The sequence below is a fragment of the Lipophrys pholis genome (assembly GCF_963383615.2).
Source record: "Lipophrys pholis genome assembly, chromosome: 5".
In the NCBI taxonomy this organism is placed as follows: Eukaryota; Metazoa; Chordata; class Actinopteri; order Blenniiformes; family Blenniidae; genus Lipophrys; species Lipophrys pholis.
The window spans coordinates 27331016-27347810 of record NC_137628.1 but is presented as its reverse complement, the minus strand read 5'-3'; the positions used below and the strand labels follow the sequence as shown (position 1 = coordinate 27347810).

At 41.3% G+C, this 16795-nt stretch overlaps 3 protein-coding genes across 5 annotated transcripts; 1 reads left to right on the top strand and 2 right to left on the bottom strand.

Annotated features, from left to right (window-relative positions):
• Positions 1-309: 309 nt before the first annotated feature.
• Positions 310-7255, bottom strand: LOC308110447 (perforin-1-like). Its single transcript, XM_080464727.1, has 10 exons — positions 7170-7255; positions 6501-6787; positions 6340-6419; positions 5739-5784; positions 3453-3586; positions 3226-3364; positions 2680-2760; positions 1825-2288; positions 1641-1734; positions 310-1059 (listed from the first exon to the last, which is right to left on the bottom strand). The coding sequence occupies exons 2-10, from the start codon at positions 6768-6770 to the stop codon at positions 847-849; spliced, it is 1521 nt and encodes a 506-aa protein (XP_080320853.1). The 5' UTR covers positions 6771-6787; positions 7170-7255; the 3' UTR covers positions 310-846.
• Positions 7256-9879: 2624 nt separating this feature from the next.
• pin1 (peptidylprolyl cis/trans isomerase, NIMA-interacting 1) lies at positions 9880-13635 on the bottom strand. 3 transcript variants are annotated; one of them, XR_013935384.1, is made up of 6 exons: positions 13475-13630; positions 12503-12585; positions 12224-12332; positions 12025-12135; positions 10647-11280; positions 9880-10462 (listed from the first exon to the last, which is right to left on the bottom strand). XR_013935384.1 is itself a non-coding variant. In XM_080464630.1 (5 exons), exons 1-5 carry the CDS (start codon positions 13530-13532, stop codon positions 11171-11173), a joined length of 471 nt encoding a protein of 156 aa, XP_080320756.1. In that variant the 5' UTR covers positions 13533-13635; the 3' UTR covers positions 9881-11170. The 3 variants fall into 3 exon arrangements, 1 of the variants encoding a protein (XP_080320756.1); XR_013935385.1 differs by having other exon boundaries at positions 9881-10462; positions 10767-11280; XM_080464630.1 differs by having other exon boundaries at positions 9881-11280; positions 13475-13635.
• An 80-nt stretch (positions 13636-13715) lies between these two features.
• On the top strand, positions 13716-16641 carry ubl5 (ubiquitin like 5). The gene is made up of 5 exons (XM_080462784.1): positions 13716-13807; positions 14085-14149; positions 15057-15140; positions 15219-15256; positions 15397-16641. The coding sequence occupies exons 2-5, from the start codon at positions 14094-14096 to the stop codon at positions 15438-15440; spliced, it is 222 nt and encodes a 73-aa protein (XP_080318910.1). The 5' UTR covers positions 13716-13807; positions 14085-14093; the 3' UTR covers positions 15441-16641.
• The last annotated feature ends 154 nt before the right edge of the window (positions 16642-16795 follow it).

Sequence of the window (16795 nt, the reverse complement as noted above, 5' to 3'; positions counted from 1 at the left end):
TGCATGCGCATTGACGCGTGAGTGATTTGCGTACTGTCCGTCTGCTGGTGCGTATTTAGGATCGAATTGAAAATAATCAAAATTGACCTAAATTCTGAAATTCTAGTCTGAAATGACATTGTGGGTGAAATGAACTTTACATATGCATTGATAGATTTGCAGGACATGGACAGTGGGAATACGTCAAGCAGAGATGAATTGTATTACAGTCAGAACCAGAGACTGGTTGCAATGTCATTGAATCTTTGACAAAATTATTGAAGGTAAATGTATTAAATCGCTATAAAGGGCACACAAATTCAGCGAGTATGAAAGAAGGAAACTTTATTTCAACAGCATCTTTCAAACGTTACAAAATACTTTACAGTAATCAGAAAAAATGGTATAAAAACAAATCAGAATAAAAATTGCCCACAAACAAACTTGGGTGAAAGTGAGACTGAAGATGTGGGTGTTAAATTGCATTCAGTAAAATGTCAACAAAAGTATGACAAACAATTGGGTTTTCTGGATAAGAATGGTGACTCGTGGAAAAAAGTGAAGTACAGTTTTTAAAACATACAACAAACAAGACATGATTGGACATAATCTTTCTTTAAGACAGGTACACCACAGGGTCTATACTCAGCCGACTCTTCTACTCCCTTTTCTAGTCCCTGAATCACAATAGTCATGAAATAGAAACATTACCAGGCACATCACCCTGAACGGGGAAATTCAGGCATTGCAGTAGCTCAGCACTGCTCAGGAATGAGAGATTTACAAGAGATACACAGTGGGATTAAGTACAGCAGAGTGTATTATAGTTAGAACCAGAGACTAAACATACAGCCTTAGAATACACTTTTAGTTTGGAGATGGTTTATATTGGTTACATCTATCTCCAGTCAGGTGATGGTCACAGGTGAAAGTGTACCGGACCTCAAAGCCACCCCTCCTTGCTGGGCAGGTGAAAGTGTGTGTCCCAGCTTGAAGGTATCTTGTGCATGAACCCAGAAGGTCGTCATGCTGCACATCTTCATCCCAAGCTTCTACCTTCAAACTCAAGTGAGAGTCCACCTTCAAGAATAAAAATTTCAATTAACAATTTAATTCAGCTCTAGACTGTCATTGTAATAAATGGCTTGTGATAACAGATGCTATCTTTGAACTGGCATTGTTATCGAATTTAAGATGCTGAATTCACTGAACTATAATGTCTTAGAGAGAGGATGGTAGTCTTTGTTGGTATGATTCAGTTCTTCCATAATGAAGACAACCTGCTAAGACAGTCACACTCACTTAAAGAGTACATTAGAGTTAGAGAAATCTTGTTTTGTCTCATAAATAATGATATGTAATTTTGCCGTCTGTGTTCAGGGATGACCTTGGAACCTCTGCCACTTTTGGTGTCCTTCACTGCATTCTCAAAACAATTCAGCCTTTAAGAAGGTGCTGTCTGACTTCAGAGTTAGACACACTCCTGGACAATCATGTAAAAGTTGTACTGTGACTTCGTCTCGTCTTGTAAGAATAATGTAATAAAATTGTCTTAAACTTTTTCAAATTGCTCTCAGACTGATTCCTGTGTATTCTGTCTCCCTGAGCTTTTTTTTACTAGGAAATTCTACTGATAATTACTCCAGAGGAGGTTTACTGACCTTTCCCAGATCATAACGAGCATTCCACCAAGGGTTGTTTGTCCGGATCATGTGAGTTCTTCGATAGTGGGAGCCGTACCACATCTTAGCATAGCTATTCGTGAAGAACATGAAAAGCAATATATTAATTACTATTGTTTTTTTGTTGGATGGCTTTTCAGTAGTCTAGCACCGACCCCATCACCTTTCAGTCTTGCCAACAGCATCTCCTCTCAGATTCCAGCCTCGGATTATGGTCACTGTCAGTGTCCCTCTCCCGGCATGTTGGGGACAGGAGTTGGGAGTCAGGGTCGGAAACTTCACAGCATTGTCCAGTAAATATTGTTCGATGGCGGCCTTCATCCCTGCCCTCTTTGCCTCGTTGTTCACCAAGTAATACATTGGATGAAGGGAGTACGAAACAACATCGGGGTGATCCTTCAGACTGTTCAACCAGTTTGTAAAGCCCAATGAATCATTATGAGTGAGTGAAAATGCTCCATGCCAGCCATTCCCCCCCGCCACCTCTGTGTGGTGTTGATGAAGACTGCCGCTATATGATACAGAGAAGCCTTCGTTCTTCAGGACTATGTTGCAGGACTTTAGGCTACCGGATAGTTTCCCTTTTCCTAGAGCAACAGAGATACCCAGTGATAAACAGGAGTGGACCTGGAACACAAAAGGGGAGTGAGATTTTCAATATCAGCAGCAAAATGACTCTACATACAGGTTGAAGTAGCATGATGCAAAGAACTGGTAGGTATATATATATATAATATATAATTTATACTATCGGTCATGAAATATCTAGAATAGAAATCAGCAAGGTGATTGGTTAATAAATGTAATAAAATGTTGATATTTATATTCAAGTGAGTAAGTTCAGATAAAGTTTTATTTTTTGTTAGGATAAGTGACGTCAAGCTCAGTTATGATAAACTAAGTTAAGCTGAGCTCTGCTTACTGAAGGCAAACTGAAATTTCATGTTGGTTTTTTTGTGTTTGTGTGCTGCTAAAACAAAAGAAAAATGTCTTGACTTTGGTCAGTCCCTTCGTGTACCTCACTGGAGGAGAGTCCACTCAGAGTGGACAAACAAGTCCGGGCAGCGGTCACTCGTCTGAGTTGCCCCCCAAGGTGAACCTGAAATAAAGTTTCATGTTAAAAGAGGTAAAGGATTTTTTTTTTATTTGTGATTCAAGAAACTGTTAATGTATGCCAGCTTGTGCCTTATTTAGTCATTTAGTCTGTGACGATCATCTCAGGGAATTAGTGTCGCTTCTACAGGTTTTCTATTATTGGACATTTTGAGTGCCTTCATCAGAAGACTGACGGACCGGACGGAGTGCCCCCTTGTAGTGAAAAGAAGAACGTCAAACCAAGAATCATGGACTGTGATTGGACCAGGAGCTGGAGAATTTGAAATGCCTTACAGTTTGGATGAGCCCGATCTGTACTTGTACGAAACACCAGGTAAATGCAACTTTTGTTAATAAATACTTGTGTAAACTTTGATCATTTCAGACCCGTTTTCTTAGTCCGCAGCAGGAACATGCAGAAGTAAGGACAGAATCTTACAAATCTTTTGAATGATATGTCTGTCCTAACCTGGCGGATGTAGTGTGTGCCGTAGGTGTTGATGAGCTCTCTGTACTGGAGCCTGGACATGGTGTTGTAGACACTTGGCAGTCTGGCCAAGTCATTACTGAACGCTGAGCTGAGTGGAGGTCTATTTAAGACACGGTATCTGCACACAAAAACCAAATTAATAGATCATCCTAACTTCGTTAAAAACAAATCAACCAAGAAGTGATGGAGGGAGGGTCACTACCTACCGATAATGGGTGCAGGTAACTCTGTGCGAACTGAAGCTATAGCGGTCCTCGCTGGTCCTTTGTGATGCAAATTTAAATAGACTAGACTGTGATCCTCCCACATTCAGGCTGGTAGATGGTAAATTCAGACCAATCTGATGGAATAAATGAGAGATTAAAACACATCCTAGATGCCAGGTCACACAGCCTCTTTAGCATCCTTGCAAATGCACATTCTGGTGGTTCTTGATGGAAAGGTGGTGAATTGAAGCCAGATTCATCTCATCCATTTAATGTCATTACATATCAGACTTATAGATTCAGGTAATCATGAGCAGCCAAGCCTGTAGTGTTATAGATGTATTCCTTTAGTGAGCCATTTGGCAGAATAATGGATTTGCAGAATTATGCTCATCTGTCATACTTTCATTTTCAAATGATAGAGAGTGATGGATAGCACTGATTGATTATTAATTGCGACAATATGTACAAAAGTCAGTCTAATTGCTGAGTAAACATATAAATAGCGAGGTTACAGCCATGCATTTAGCTGCACTATGGATGTGGCACCACAATGTGCTCGGAACGCACCCATGCGGAGCGCACTGGTGCTGGGGACAGACAACCTCCTCGTTACTCACCGCTTGACGTCACTTAACTCTAGTGTGATTGAGGACACAACACACAAGTCTGCAGTGCCTTTTCATAAGTCCCTGCTTTAATTTATACATTTAATAAACAGATATAACTACTTGTTCTGTCTCCTCTGTGGTCTTCACCAAATCTGTCTCCTTCCCCCTCTGACACTCTGCCAGACATGCTGACTGTCACAAGAATGGAGGCTATTTGGGTGTCCAGTGGTGTGGGTTTGGGGGTTCCCTGGCCCATATGATGGTGCCATGCCACTCTTCTCTTGGCCTCCACCTTCAGATCAGACCACTTCTTCTTCACCTCTGCAGTCACAGATCTCACTGTGACGCTCACACTATTTACAGCTGTGACAATGTGCTCCCAATTTATCTTTTTTTGAAATAATAACATTTTCCTGACCTGCACACCCCATGACTATGACTATTTGCTCTCTGTGACATTCATTTTCCTTGTCTTCTCTGCCATGATTTAGCGTAAAATGCCACTGACCAGTAGGTTTATTTAGAAGAAAATATTCCTGACTTTGCGTTGACCATTCATGGCAGAACCTGGGTGTGTTAAGCGCGGGATATGAACTGCGCAACCTTCAAGGTGGACTGTGGTTCATAAAAGGGAAAATGTGTGCAGGTGTGTGTAAGCAGTTTTAGAAATGTGATTATATGTGTGCCTGATCGGGACACATGGGCTGCCCGGTCACCAGGCGCTCGCCAGCGAACACCACCCCCAGGCCTGGCTCAGGAGGTTTGTTCCGGTGAACCTCGTCCAGGCAGGGTACATATTATTTTGTGTTCCATTGGCATGGGTGAGGTATGGATGTGTTTGTCTGGGCCTTCGGTCCAGACCTGTCCGTCTTGGGTGACCCTACCAGGAGCAAGTGCTCCGGGCGTCATAGCTCTGAAGGTCACTAGACCACAGAAGGCCTTCCGCCACAACAAGGCCACAATCCAGGATGCAGTCACTGTACCGGGCCGTTGTGGTGAAGAGAGAGCTGAGCTATAAAGCAAAGCTCTCTGTTTACCGGTCGGTCTACATCCCCACCCTCACCCAAAGTTCATGACCAAAACAATGATATCACGGGTACAAGCGGCCGAAATGAGATTTTTCCGCAGGGTGGCGGGCGTCACTCTTTGTGATAGAGTGAGGAACTCAGCTATTTGGGAGAGACTCAAAGTCGAGCCACTACTCCTCCACATTGAGAGGAGCCAGTTGAGATGTTTGGGCATCTAATTAAGATGCCCCCTGGTCGCCTCCCTTTAGAGGTCTACCAGGCACGTCCAACTGGGAGGAGCCCCCGAGGTCGGCCAAATACTCGCTGGAGAGATTATATGGCCTTGGAGTGGCTTGGGCCCCCCCCCCCAGAAGAGCTGGAGGAAGTTGCGGGTGAAAGGGATGCCTGGGCTTCTCTGCTCTCTAAACTGCGACCATGACCCCAAATGGATTAAGCGGGAAAGAAGATGGAAGGATGGAAGCATGAATTATCAATTGGAGCTGAATGAAATTACAGTAAAGACATGGAGAGTATCTACGAATCAACATCAATGTTATTTCATAACTGTTCACATATCTGTACATCAACCAAAATAGATCTCAGTATTTTACATTATTAATGGCTAATACTTGATTGTAATAGTCAACCGTATTCAAGACTTATCCGACCTGCCAGTCGCTACTGTCCTGGGAGATGTAGCTGTTCATCAGTGACCTGTGGGCACAAGATAATTCATTCATTTATTTTCTTCCGCTTATCCGTTTCCGGGTCGCAGGGGTGACAGTCTGAGCACTGTTACCCAGATCACAATGCACCGACTAAGAACCTTCCTGCAGGTGGTGAGCCCACGGGAAGGTGACGCCCGGTGTGGGACACGAACCTACTACCCCTGAGATTGTGAGTCTCATGCTCTACTAACTGAGCTTGCCGGGGGATTGCGCACAAGATAATGTCACTGTTAAATGTTACTCAAAGAGTTCAAAAGCAATTTCCTACTATTTCCAAGAGGTTGTATAAGATTTAATTTACAATGAAATAAACATAGGGAATGAAAATGTTAAATGTGCATTGGTAATGAAAATTATGCGTGGTTATAGATAAAAAACAATAGTATCATCGGTGTAAATGTTCATAAGTTTTGATTAAAGGGGGTTGGAACTACATTCAGACTGTTGTGCAACTGCTAGTCTAAACTATACACTTTAGATAAGTTATGCATGAAACACAAAAATTAATGCATATTAGTTTTCAGATGCTGAACTTCCATACCTGACAGAGGTGTGTTCACTGTCATAGATATCAGTGCTACATCGGGTGATTGCACGCCAATCTACTGCAGAGACTGGCAGCTGAAAATAAAGGTCAGACCATCAATTTTAATAAGTGCTTAATTATTTCTGTCACTGTTAATCAGTTGATGGATTGTTTACTTTCTGCAGCCGGTTGCCTTGTAGAGGATTGGAGCAGAGAGTGCAGGTATGATTTGGGGTGAGGGAAGTCTTCACATCCACCATGTAGTATCCTGTTCGCCGCAGAGTGACCACATTGAAGCCCTCCCCCATCAGATTGTGGCCTGGTACAAAGGGAGTGGACTCACACTGGGATAATTTTCCAACCTGACAGGGGAGGACAGGCGATTGGGACCAGAGGAAGAGGAGCAGGCTCAGGTAGACAGGCGGCGGAGTTGTTAAAGACAGCATAGCTGCAATGAAAGACACTAAAATGACAAAGAGAGAAGAAAGAGGAGGTGAGGGGACTGTGTAACAGGTAATACTAGTACAGACCATACAGAAGATTGGCAATATAACTACAGTTCATATTTTCCTTAAGTTAATGATCACTTTTACATTTCTGACATAAAGTCATGCAGATACAAGTTTTGAAAAGGTTCTGTTCCACCAAATCCCTCATCCCACCGCTGCAACTGACTTAAGATTTCAGTCAGTTAAACCATCTAAATACAGAAATAATCTCATTAATTCACTCTTGCACATTCAAAAAGGTAAACTTGGATGAAATATCTCAAACATAAAGAAGATCTACAAACCAAGCCAACAGATATCTTCAGATTTAATCTTTTTAAAGAAATTATGTTCTACCTGTTCTAGATCTTCAGACGTTGCCGTTTCTGGTCTCCTTCCTGTAAATGATGTTGAGCTCAACAAAGACTCAGTAAGAATGGTTCAGACACAAACGGAGTAACACCGCTTATAAGGAATTTAGAAAAACGATAAGAATCGTAATATACTGCAATGAGTTTAATCATTATGGGCCATTATAAGGAAATGACCTTGAAATGTTGGAAGCAGCTTCCTTGTAGATTACAGATTTTTTTTTCTCGATAGTTTGTTTGTCTTCTGCTCACACTTTGTTGTTGTGAGTTAAGTGTATTTAGTTATTTAAAATGATATTGAAAAGAAAGGTGAATAAATAATGGTCCCTGTTAATATATGCTATTTAAGTGTCAGTGAGCAAATGTTGCTCTAGATCTCAGTTCAGACTTGAAGAAAATGTGGATGAAATCATCCAAGAACACTTGTCTCCACGGTAACCATCAAAGAGAGGCAAATCCCGAAAAAGGTTAGAAGTTATGTCTTTTAAAGCAATCGAATCAGGTCAAGTGAAACACATCCATCAAGGGACATATGACCAAGTCCAGATGACCTGAATTAATTGTTTTGAGATGCCTCCTACCTGGATGAATGAAAATACATATAGACATGTTTAGAGCTGACGGAAGCTTGACCACCTGTCAAAGTTCGGTGAATTTAAAAGCCTCATTTTCAAGTGAAATACCTCAACTCATCAGATGTGTGGGAGAGAAGTCCTGTACTTGGATCTGGATCAGTCGCACTGGTCCATCAGTCCAAGGATAAGATAAGACATTTATCTATCCTGCAGGTGTGGTTAAGGGATCAAAGCAGGTCTACGTCTCACAAGGAAATATAAAAACATTTAATATTTAAAGTGGTAGACTTGTGCATATTTACAATATTTACAAGTAAATATGTTTGATCAGGTTGGACGAGTGATTTTGAAACGTTTTATGGAAGATGTGCTGAATGACCTTCTCTGCATTCTGCCAATGAAGGAGGAGATTAGGGATGTTGGATTTTAGCTTTGCTAAGAACTTCCTCTCACTCATGCCCTCAATGGTCATGATGACCTTGCCCCTTTGTGTCCCGGAGAAGCACCAGTGGATCACTGTATAGAAGATAACTATCACATTTTCATAGAATTCAGATTTCCTGTCGGTTTATTGTTGAGCTGAACACTCAGGTAAGTAGGAGCCGCCGTCCCAGTGTCCAAAGCCTGGATGTTCACTGTTGTGAAGACGTGCGGTTTTCTGTAGAAATCTATCACCAGGTGCTTTATCTTACTGCCGTTGATCTGGAGATGCGTCTGATCAACCTGGCAACGTCGGAGATGACTTTCCTGTACCCCCGGGGTCAAAACTACGACCCGTGATCAACATATCCAGGAGCTCTCTCCGTTTCCTGGGTTGGCTTACCCAGACACGTGTGATCCTGATAAGCAGGTTATCACCTCGGTAGTTCAACCCAGGGTTTTCCCTTCAGGACGAGCACGTGTTCACATGAAAGGGGCAGAGTTTGCAGCGTCGGACCGATCACACATGGAGAAACCCTGCAGAGCAGCCTGGAGATTGATGGAGGAGCAGTTATTCTCTGAGAATAGGAAAAATCCAAACACATCCACCAGGCTAAAAGCAACACTGTTGACACGTCCAAAGTCAGACCACTCCAGACTTGTTAATGCGTGACTTCGTAGGACTATACGATATCAATTATTCTGAAAATATAAACAGACAGGCTGTGATCACTCAGTTTTACTTGATTACAGCAGAAACGTGTCAGACAGAACTTCCTCACCGTTTATATTTTCCATCCAGTCGTTTTGAAGCGGAGTTTCCCCCATGTGAGTGTGTTTTGTGTTGGAATATTAATTCATCACTGCACGAGTAGTTCTGCGTTCCATAAATTCATGTTTCTGCTGCTCTGTCAGGCGTGACCATTATTATTAACCTCACTATTACAGAATAACCCTCGTGGAGCGAAACAGACTTGAAACAAGTCAAGAATAAAAACATCCTTTAAAGCCTCAGTGATAAAGCCTTGACAAAGACATTGTTCTCAATACTTTATAATATAATATTGTGCGGTCTGTTGATGTGGTACTCAATAGTCCATGTGGACAAGGCACCACCAACCCCTGCTCCCTCCACCTTCCTTTTCAGCACGGATGACTGGACAGTGTTAAAAACGCTGGAAATGTAAATAAAAAAGGACAATGATCCTCTCAAGAAATGCCGCGTGAAAGAAGGTAGAAGATGACAGTGTCATCAATCCAATCTCTGCTCTCCAGGCCAACTGCACAGCGTCTGTCGGGCTCACCAGAGGTCTGAGGTGGTAAGAAATGCTCCTCGCCTGCTCAGATGAAAAAGAGGGACGGTGAAGGGGGGAGGCTAATGTTCATAATTCATTTTCCCACTGCTGGTCCTCGGATGCTTGGTCCTCCTGCCACTGGTCCAACCAAGCCCCTGTTCTGCTGCAGCTGCTTATCCAGCTTCTTTTTGTAACTAATTCTTATTTATGGTCATTTTGTGCCATCCTCCCCTCCCCTCTCTTATATTAAGCCCTGAAGATCCTCTTTTTCTCATTCAGTACCTTCAGGTGTTCTTCATTGGTAGCCTGCTGTTATTTCATGGTGTTCTACAGAAATCCTAACAACCACATCTCCCACTTCCAGATTTGTGATATTTAATCTGTAACTTTCAAAAATGAGGAAAAGTGAGACTTAAAAAAAGATTTTATTATTTTTGACCCAACGACACAACATTGTTAACGGTTCATTTGTTCATGGATGCATTTAAAAGATGTGAGGTTTTCATCTGCAAGCACTCGGTGGCATCATCATTGCACATCCAAAAAGGGAAACCATGCACTTCTTAAAATTATGGATCATGTAAGCTATTAATTGAATGCATTTATAGACTTTCCAAGAACAATAAACTGCTTTCTCCAGCCTGCATCAGAGAGAATGCATGTCAAACATCGTATTTATCCATTTTCCAAAGCTATGACATTGAGGAAGTAACAGCTTTGGCACACAAAAAATAAAAATAAAAAAGAGGAAAAAATAAAAAAGATTACAGGAAAACATACAGCATATGGTCCTTTTATATGAAGGATTAAATGAGCCAAAATTAAATAAATCCTATTAAAACATTTTTTTTTTTTTTAAATGTGTCATTAATTGAATTTGGAATTAAATAGATAAATGTGGCTTTAAATGTGTAATTAATTCATTAAAATACCAAATCATTTTATGAAAAAAAACATAACTATTTCACTATTTGACTGATTAATTCATGGTCCAGCATTTCACTGCTTCATAATGTATTTTTTCTGTCAAACTGGCTCTCCAAAGTCAGTGGGCGGGGCCAACGCCCATCCAATCCAATCCATTGCTTTAGTCTGAAGAGACTTTGATGGGCGAGTTAAACAGATAAAATAACTCATGAAGCAGTGCAACACTGGACCATGAAGTAATTAAATAGTCAAATAATTACGTTTTTTTGTACATTAAATTGATATTTGTTTTTTAAAGAGATTTATTTAAAGTTTTAAATATATTTAATTCCATTTTTAATTGACACATTTAAATAATTATGTAATGGTATATTTTATTCAATTTCCGCCTGTTGAGTCCTCCATACGTTTAAAGACATGCGCAAACCAATAACAGGATATTACAAATGAATTCTTGAACTCTGCTCATGTGAAGCGATTTCCAAAGTTGGTCGCCTCTCCTGTTATCATACAGCATGTCCATGATTGACAGAGGCTTCAAGGAACAATCCTAAATACACCAGTGTAATAAAATTAACCACACAAGTCTGATAGAGCTTAACCTAAACTGATCCCACCGGAAAAAAACGTGCCACGGATCATACAATTTGTTTACTGGGCACAATTTACCATTACAATGCCTTGTAGTTGTTGGATGGACTATGTGTGTGTGTGTGTGTGTGTATTCATGTGTGCGTGTGTCCAGGATGAAACTACAGTATATTGTTCTCTCAGCCAGTACGTAGGATGATGTGGATTCCAGAGTCAGTAAAAACTGGACCGCTCATGTCTCCCACTTTGAGGGCAAAGGAGGCGTCTTCAAAAGGCTTCTGCATTTGACCTGAAACATAAAAAACAAGTTATTGGCAGGTATTAAAAAATTTAATATCGGGATGCGCTTGTCGCACGCCACTGAAATATCGTGACCGACAGTAATTAATTATGTTGGAAAATAATACATAATTATATCCGCTCTAGATATCTATTACGGCATCTGCATTCCCATTCTGACTTTTCCAAAAGTTTAAACAAAAAATTTAAATCCATGACTTTTCCAGGGCCTGGAAATTGCATTTAAAATTTCCAGGATTCTTTCAGGTTTTTCTTGGCTGTGGGAACCCGGTGAGGCCCTTCAGTCGTTTCTACCACAGAATGATTTGCTGCTGTGCTTCCTAAGGGTCTGAAGATTGTTTCAGTTTAATGCTTGTGTTTCGTCTCGTCCCTTTTGCACACAAATCTTTCCAATTTCTGCAAATCCTTTCACTCAATGTGACGAAGAGACAAAGATCATAGGATGTTCGTGGTGACAAATGTTTTGCATAATATATTCACTGGCATGAATTGCTCCTGTTAACCCAGGTTAGAACCACAACAAGGAGGAGGGTGAGATCAAGGTGGAGTATAATGATTGGAAATTGTGAATATAATTTGCAATAATGAAACACAAAGGTTTCCCTTTTCCATGCCAAACATTTATGGGATATCAGCCAGCGAAACACTTAATATGTTAAAAGAGATGGAGAAAAAAAACTGCTGAATGAAAAACGCTGAAGCTGGTGGAACAGCCTGGATGTGATCAGTGTACCTCTGCCAAATAATCCCAGGTCGCCACCTTTATTCGCCGAGCTGCAGTCACTGAACTGAGAAGCCAAGGACTCAAACCTCTCCTGTCCAGACTGGATCTGTTCTATGTAAACTGCACAGGAAATACGGAACAGGATCAATACACCAATCAGACACAGTGAAATCCCGATCCCGTTCCCTCGCTGCTGTGCTTTACTCACTCTGTATGAGCTCCAGTGCCTCGTCCTTAGTCCGCGTTATATTCTGTTCTCTCCAGGAAGATGGCCGTCGTGACTGATTGTGCTTCACCAGGAGGTGAGAGCAACGTACCTGAGGAAATAAATAAAACATACATGCCCATTTTCCCCTGTTAAACTAAGCAAAACCACTTCCGCATAAAACACGCAAGTAATGAATCGTTCATTTTCAGTCATACTTTCAACTTATTAACACTCTTGTCGTCGTGAAACATTTCACACAAAACAATGTTCACACCCAACCTGATCGGGCCCTCCACTGCCGTCTCCCACCGGACGTTCCCATTGGCTGGCATTTGTGTTGTGGTTGAAGTAGTAAACCCGGTCTGCAAAGGCAAAGACACAGATCCATTAAACCATCATTCACCGATTTATGTCACAAGATAAGTCACAGCATGTGCAGAGTTTGTTAAACTATCACCCTGCTGATCATCCTGAGTCATTCATTCCCAGTAAATCTTTTAGAAGTAATAAGTCTAAGACCGTTCTTCTTTATTTAACTGTTGATATGAAACTATTCAGATGCTTCTGTAGATGTGCCACTTTTCTCTTATTTAATGCAACACTGCGAGTCTCTAACATGAATGTTGCAGAGTACATGGCGAAAGACAACATCAAACCACTCTTCTCAACTTGCTCATATCCAGATTATGGAGCGACAAAACCAACAATATGTGCAACATAATCTTCAATTGCTGGCAGTGATCTGCCTCCTGTGATTCAACAGAAAAGTTTGAGGTTCACTGGGCCTGATCAGTTAATTCACTATAAATACTCTTATAAAACAGCTTGCCAAGTGTGCAGACGGGAAATGACACAATTGAACAGCAGGGGTGGCTGACAGACAAGTTAAGCAGCACAAAGTTGATATTTGAAGTTTTTTGGCCTCGTTAGGTGAATGAATGAAAGCATGTTTGATTCCCCACCGGGTCTGCACGGGAGGGCGGGGTGGTATAACCCTGGGCCCTGCGGCAGTCAGTTTGCATTGCCCTAAACGACCCACTACTGCCATATAACAAACCGATACAACTTCAAAAAAACAGCCACACGTAGAGGAATCCCCGTGGTTAGTTTCAACACGTCATGATTAAACTTTGAACGGCCTCGTTTCAGCGCCGCACCACGATGCTGACGGCGTTAGCATCGAAGCTAACACCACCACACATCGCAGCTTGGCGCATTTAGCGTCCAATGATTCTCCGGACGTTTCATTACTTGAATTGCGGCTGAGTCTTTTCTCCCATCCAGGTGGTAGTTTCTCTTCCTCTGACATGGTTATTTTTCCCACTGCAGCGTTTTGTTTCCCAAATTTAAATCTCACTGCAGCTCCTGGCTCGGCTCGAACTGCAGTAAATGTTTTCAGATGGAGACCTGCCCACTGTGGGGTTTCCTGTCCTGTGATTGGTCGACTAGAGCCGTCAATCATAGCTCTGCCTGGTTGATTGGTTGAGAGTCGCACAGGAAACGGAAACAGAATCGAGAACTTTCCTCAAAACAGCACCGAGACGGAATAAACATTTTTATTATTCTTCTGCTGTGAATTTACAGGTATGAACAACACATTTAACATTTCTATACACTAGAAATTGTCTGTAGACATAGTCTACATTTATATGTCAGAACAATGCTTTTTATTTAGTCTGTTTTTTTGTTTTTTTTTGGCCAGTTGCTAACATTCATCAGCTAATCCTGATACAATGCTACCTTTCCCCTTCTCCACGACATAAACACGTAATTTCAGTCTAATCTTGAACTCTACACACAGTTAAATGCTCTCCGGGTGTCTTAACGATGCACACGTGTCTGCTAACTCTCTGTATGACAGGAGCTGAAGATGATCGAGGTGATTTGTAACGATCGTCTGGGCAAAAAGGTCCGAGTGAAGTGCAAGTATCCTTCATGGAAAGGCAGGAGGTGGTGCAGAGTGTTGTTAAAGTCACCAGGGCGGTCTGTGTGTAAAGTCTGACTTTGAATCACGTGGCTAATCTTTCTGTCATAGACAGGAATTGTCGGATGCTGATCTGATTGCCAAAAGCACTTAGTTTTCAGTCACGATGCTGTTCAAACTCGTGTTTGACAAATGGTGGTTTTCAACCTGCAGCTGTTTTGCATTCGATCTGTGCAAAAAGGTTATATCCATTCATCAATTTATTAACTACACCACTTGGGGGATTGACTGCCCTAGCTATGGGTGCGGACAGGATACACACCCTGGACAGGACAAATACACAGAGAAGGTCAATCATACACACACCGAGGGGCAATTTAGGGTCACCGATCAACCTCACATGTTTTTGGTCCTTGGAATACATGGAAACTCCACACAGAGAGGCGAGAGCACCAACCACTGCTCCACCACGTGGGCCCCCAAAAAATGTTATGAAGAGCATGTAAAATAACTTTCCTTTGACTAATTTCAGAGTCGAAAAAAAGACAGTTAATCTAAATTGTTAATATCTGTATTTTTCATATACAGCAGAGTTTCTGCCATAAAGATGTAAAATGTCTCCAAATCAAATTTAGAAAAAACAAGAGTTGCAGACTAGACTGAAAAAGATCATTGTGGCAGGCGTTTATCATCTACCGTACAGTTTCTTTTAAAAAGGCGTTACAATGTAAAATACAGAAAGATTTACATGGTGATTTAAGAAAAGAAAAAAAGAGCTGTTCCCTGAGTGTTTTGTTGACAGCTACAGGTGTAGTGTCTCACTTTGTTGTCTTCTGGTGAGAATGTCTGAACTCAGGCTGGGGAACAAGGACATGTTCTGTTTTGTCTGCCTTGACTTCCTCCTCTCAGCTCAGAGGACACAATTGGGGATCTGAAGAAGCTCATTGCAGCCCAGACAGGAACACGGCACGACAAGATTGTACTAAAGAAATGGTAATACACTCGTCTTTAAACAGCGCCCTGACTGTGACCGTCTTCCGGTTGCTAACTGTTCTTCCTCGATGTCCACAGGTACACCATATTCAAGGACCATGTGTCTCTGGGTGACTGTATCCTTTCAGAAATCTCCTCAATGTGAAGTAAAAACTTGAAGTCCACAAGTCTGATGTTTATTTTTTTAAATATTGTGCTTCCCTCCTATGATAAAGTTCTACTATTCAGCTGTTGTACTTAACTCTGATCTCCTCAGATGAAATCCATGATGGGATGAACCTGGAGCTCTACTACCAGTAGACCAGCAGAGGGCAGGCATGAGTTGAAGATGTACAGACAAACTATTTGCTCCAGAACTACATGGGTTCAGATGGTATTACTGGAGTGTTGTTGCAGGAAGTCACCTCCATCAGACGCCTAACAGTACACTCGCTTACATCTGAGGTCTAGTTGTAATTTTGGTCTACAAATTGCTGCGTGAAAGACATGTATTCATTTTTGTTTTGATAATTTTTGAAGTAAAGCAAATATTTACATACTCACAAAACTGAGTGCTGGTCATTATTGTCCTCTGGCTGTTATATGTTTTGGGAATTTGTGACGTCTGTTTCTGGTTCACACATGATTCTCAATTCTCAGGGGTGAAGTCTGGGACCCACTGCAGCATCACGAGCAGCGTCCTGCACATCACACATTATGGTTCTGCACTTTCCAGGGGAGGAGGTGACAAACTACTCCTATTCACAGTATCGTAGTTAAGTGTAATTATTGGGTACATCCAATACTACAGAATGAAATTTCCTTTATACTGTAGGTAGAATTTTCATGGTGCATATCACTGCATTTAAAACCACTTTTACTCACAAGTAAGTTTATTAATCCAAACATTCATCTACATTTTTATAGCCAATAAGTGTGTTTTTATATATTGTTGATTACTATTGTACTGTGAACATAGGTTACTATACAGTTAAATCAAAATCCGGCAAACAAAACCTGAGACGTGTTTAATAACAGGACTTCTACTTGTAATGTAGAATCCTACAAGTAGACGTCTGGGAGTACATAAAGTTAGTACTCCTTAAACCTCACAGGTCCGACCGTCTTTCTGTTTCCATTAAAAAGTAAAGACAGGATGAAGAAAACAAGTGTGGCTCAATTTATTTTGTCCTCACAGCAGGTCATGTGATCCGCGTGTTTGATTTTACTCCAGATGTCCTTCCTGATGCAACCGGAGTAGCTGGATTAAAGTTAGAGAGACCCACGGCGGGATTCAAACCCGCAAACTTCAGGCAATCACCTCCTGAATCTATTCTCACGTTACAGTTTTGCTGTTGACATATTTAAATTACACACTTGTGGAATGGGCACATGAGCATTTGTTTCACATATTTATGCTAAATTTAGTCCCGCTTTAAGTTTGGTCCAGAACAGAGATCACCTACATTCAGCTGCTTTCAGGAAAGTTTCATCCAAATGTTGAATAAAAACTGCCACGAGTATCGGCCTGTCTTTTTTTTTTGTCAAAATGTTATGTTTTCTGTAATCTTTAAAGTCTTTTTTAAATTCTAATTTGGGGGGATTCAATTTATCACTAATTTTCAGTTTTCTGATTTCTATTTTGATATCTTCAGCTTCACTTTATTAGCACTCAG

What these genes read in the sequence shown, in the direction of transcription:
- LOC308110447 (XM_080464727.1), bottom strand. Translation starts at nt 6,770, where the DNA reads ATGCTGTCTTTAACAACTCCGCCGCCTGTCTACCTGAGCCTGCTCCTC. An exon ending in GCACACACTACATCCGCCAG is followed by an intron (nt 2,761 to 3,225) that starts GTTAGGACAGAC and finishes ACTTTATTTCAG; the next exon opens with GTTCACCTTGGGGGGCAACT. An exon ending in GCTGTTGGCAAGACTGAAAG is followed by an intron (nt 1,735 to 1,824) that starts GTGATGGGGTCG and finishes CTTCACGAATAG; the next exon opens with CTATGCTAAGATGTGGTACG.
- pin1 (XM_080464630.1), bottom strand. Translation starts at nt 13,532, where the DNA reads ATGTCAGAGGAAGAGAAACTACCACCTGGATGGGAGAAAAGACTCAGC. An exon ending in GCAGTGGAGGGCCCGATCAG is followed by an intron (nt 12,333 to 12,502) that starts GTTGGGTGTGAA and finishes TTATTTCCTCAG; the next exon opens with GTACGTTGCTCTCACCTCCT. An exon ending in GGCACTGGAGCTCATACAGA is followed by an intron (nt 12,136 to 12,223) that starts GTGAGTAAAGCA and finishes TTTCCTGTGCAG; the next exon opens with TTTACATAGAACAGATCCAG.
- ubl5 (XM_080462784.1), top strand. Translation starts at nt 14,094, where the DNA reads ATGATCGAGGTGATTTGTAACGATCGTCTGGGCAAAAAGGTCCGAGTG. An exon ending in AAGGTCCGAGTGAAGTGCAA is followed by an intron (nt 14,150 to 15,056) that starts GTATCCTTCATG and finishes TCCTCCTCTCAG; the next exon opens with CTCAGAGGACACAATTGGGG. An exon ending in CCATGTGTCTCTGGGTGACT is followed by an intron (nt 15,257 to 15,396) that starts GTATCCTTTCAG and finishes TGATCTCCTCAG; the next exon opens with ATGAAATCCATGATGGGATG.